Genomic DNA, 317 nt, shown 5'->3' on the forward strand with positions numbered 1-317 from the left:
CCTGCGAGGCACTGAGCCCAGCCCTGCCAGCCTCAAGGAGTGCCAGGGACACTCAGGGAAGGACCTGACCAGGAGCCAGCCCCAGGGAGCTGCGAAGAGCTTTTATTGAGAGGGGTGGGGCAGTGGGAGCAGAGAGGGGATCCCTGGGGGGACAGACCCTGGGGACATACGCCTGGAGCTTGGTGTAAATAGCACTTTTACATACCTCCTCCTGGCCCTGGCCGAGCCTGCTCAGGGTGCCGCAGGCACCACTGGCCTTTTCCAATAAATGGTAGCCTGATATTACTCAGCTCTGCATTCTCTCTGGGGAGGGGCTG

The 317-nt window shown here is 60.9% G+C and overlaps 1 protein-coding gene across 1 annotated transcript in view; it reads left to right on the top strand.

Moving 5' to 3' along the window:
- HCRT (hypocretin (orexin) neuropeptide precursor) overlaps nt 1–109 on the top strand; it is a gene marked incomplete at its 5' end in the record, with an annotated part of 354 nt that extends 245 nt beyond the window's left edge. The window contains one exon of the mRNA XM_010286558.1: nt 1–109. This exon is cut by the window's left edge and continues 245 nt beyond it. Within this exon, the coding sequence (XP_010284860.1) occupies nt 1–109 (109 nt within the window).
- Nucleotides 110–317: the final 208 nt, after the last annotated feature.

This window comes from Phaethon lepturus, unplaced genomic scaffold (genome assembly GCF_000687285.1).
Source record: "Phaethon lepturus isolate BGI_N335 unplaced genomic scaffold, ASM68728v1 scaffold37724, whole genome shotgun sequence".
NCBI lineage: Eukaryota > Metazoa > Chordata > Aves > Phaethontiformes > Phaethontidae > Phaethon > Phaethon lepturus.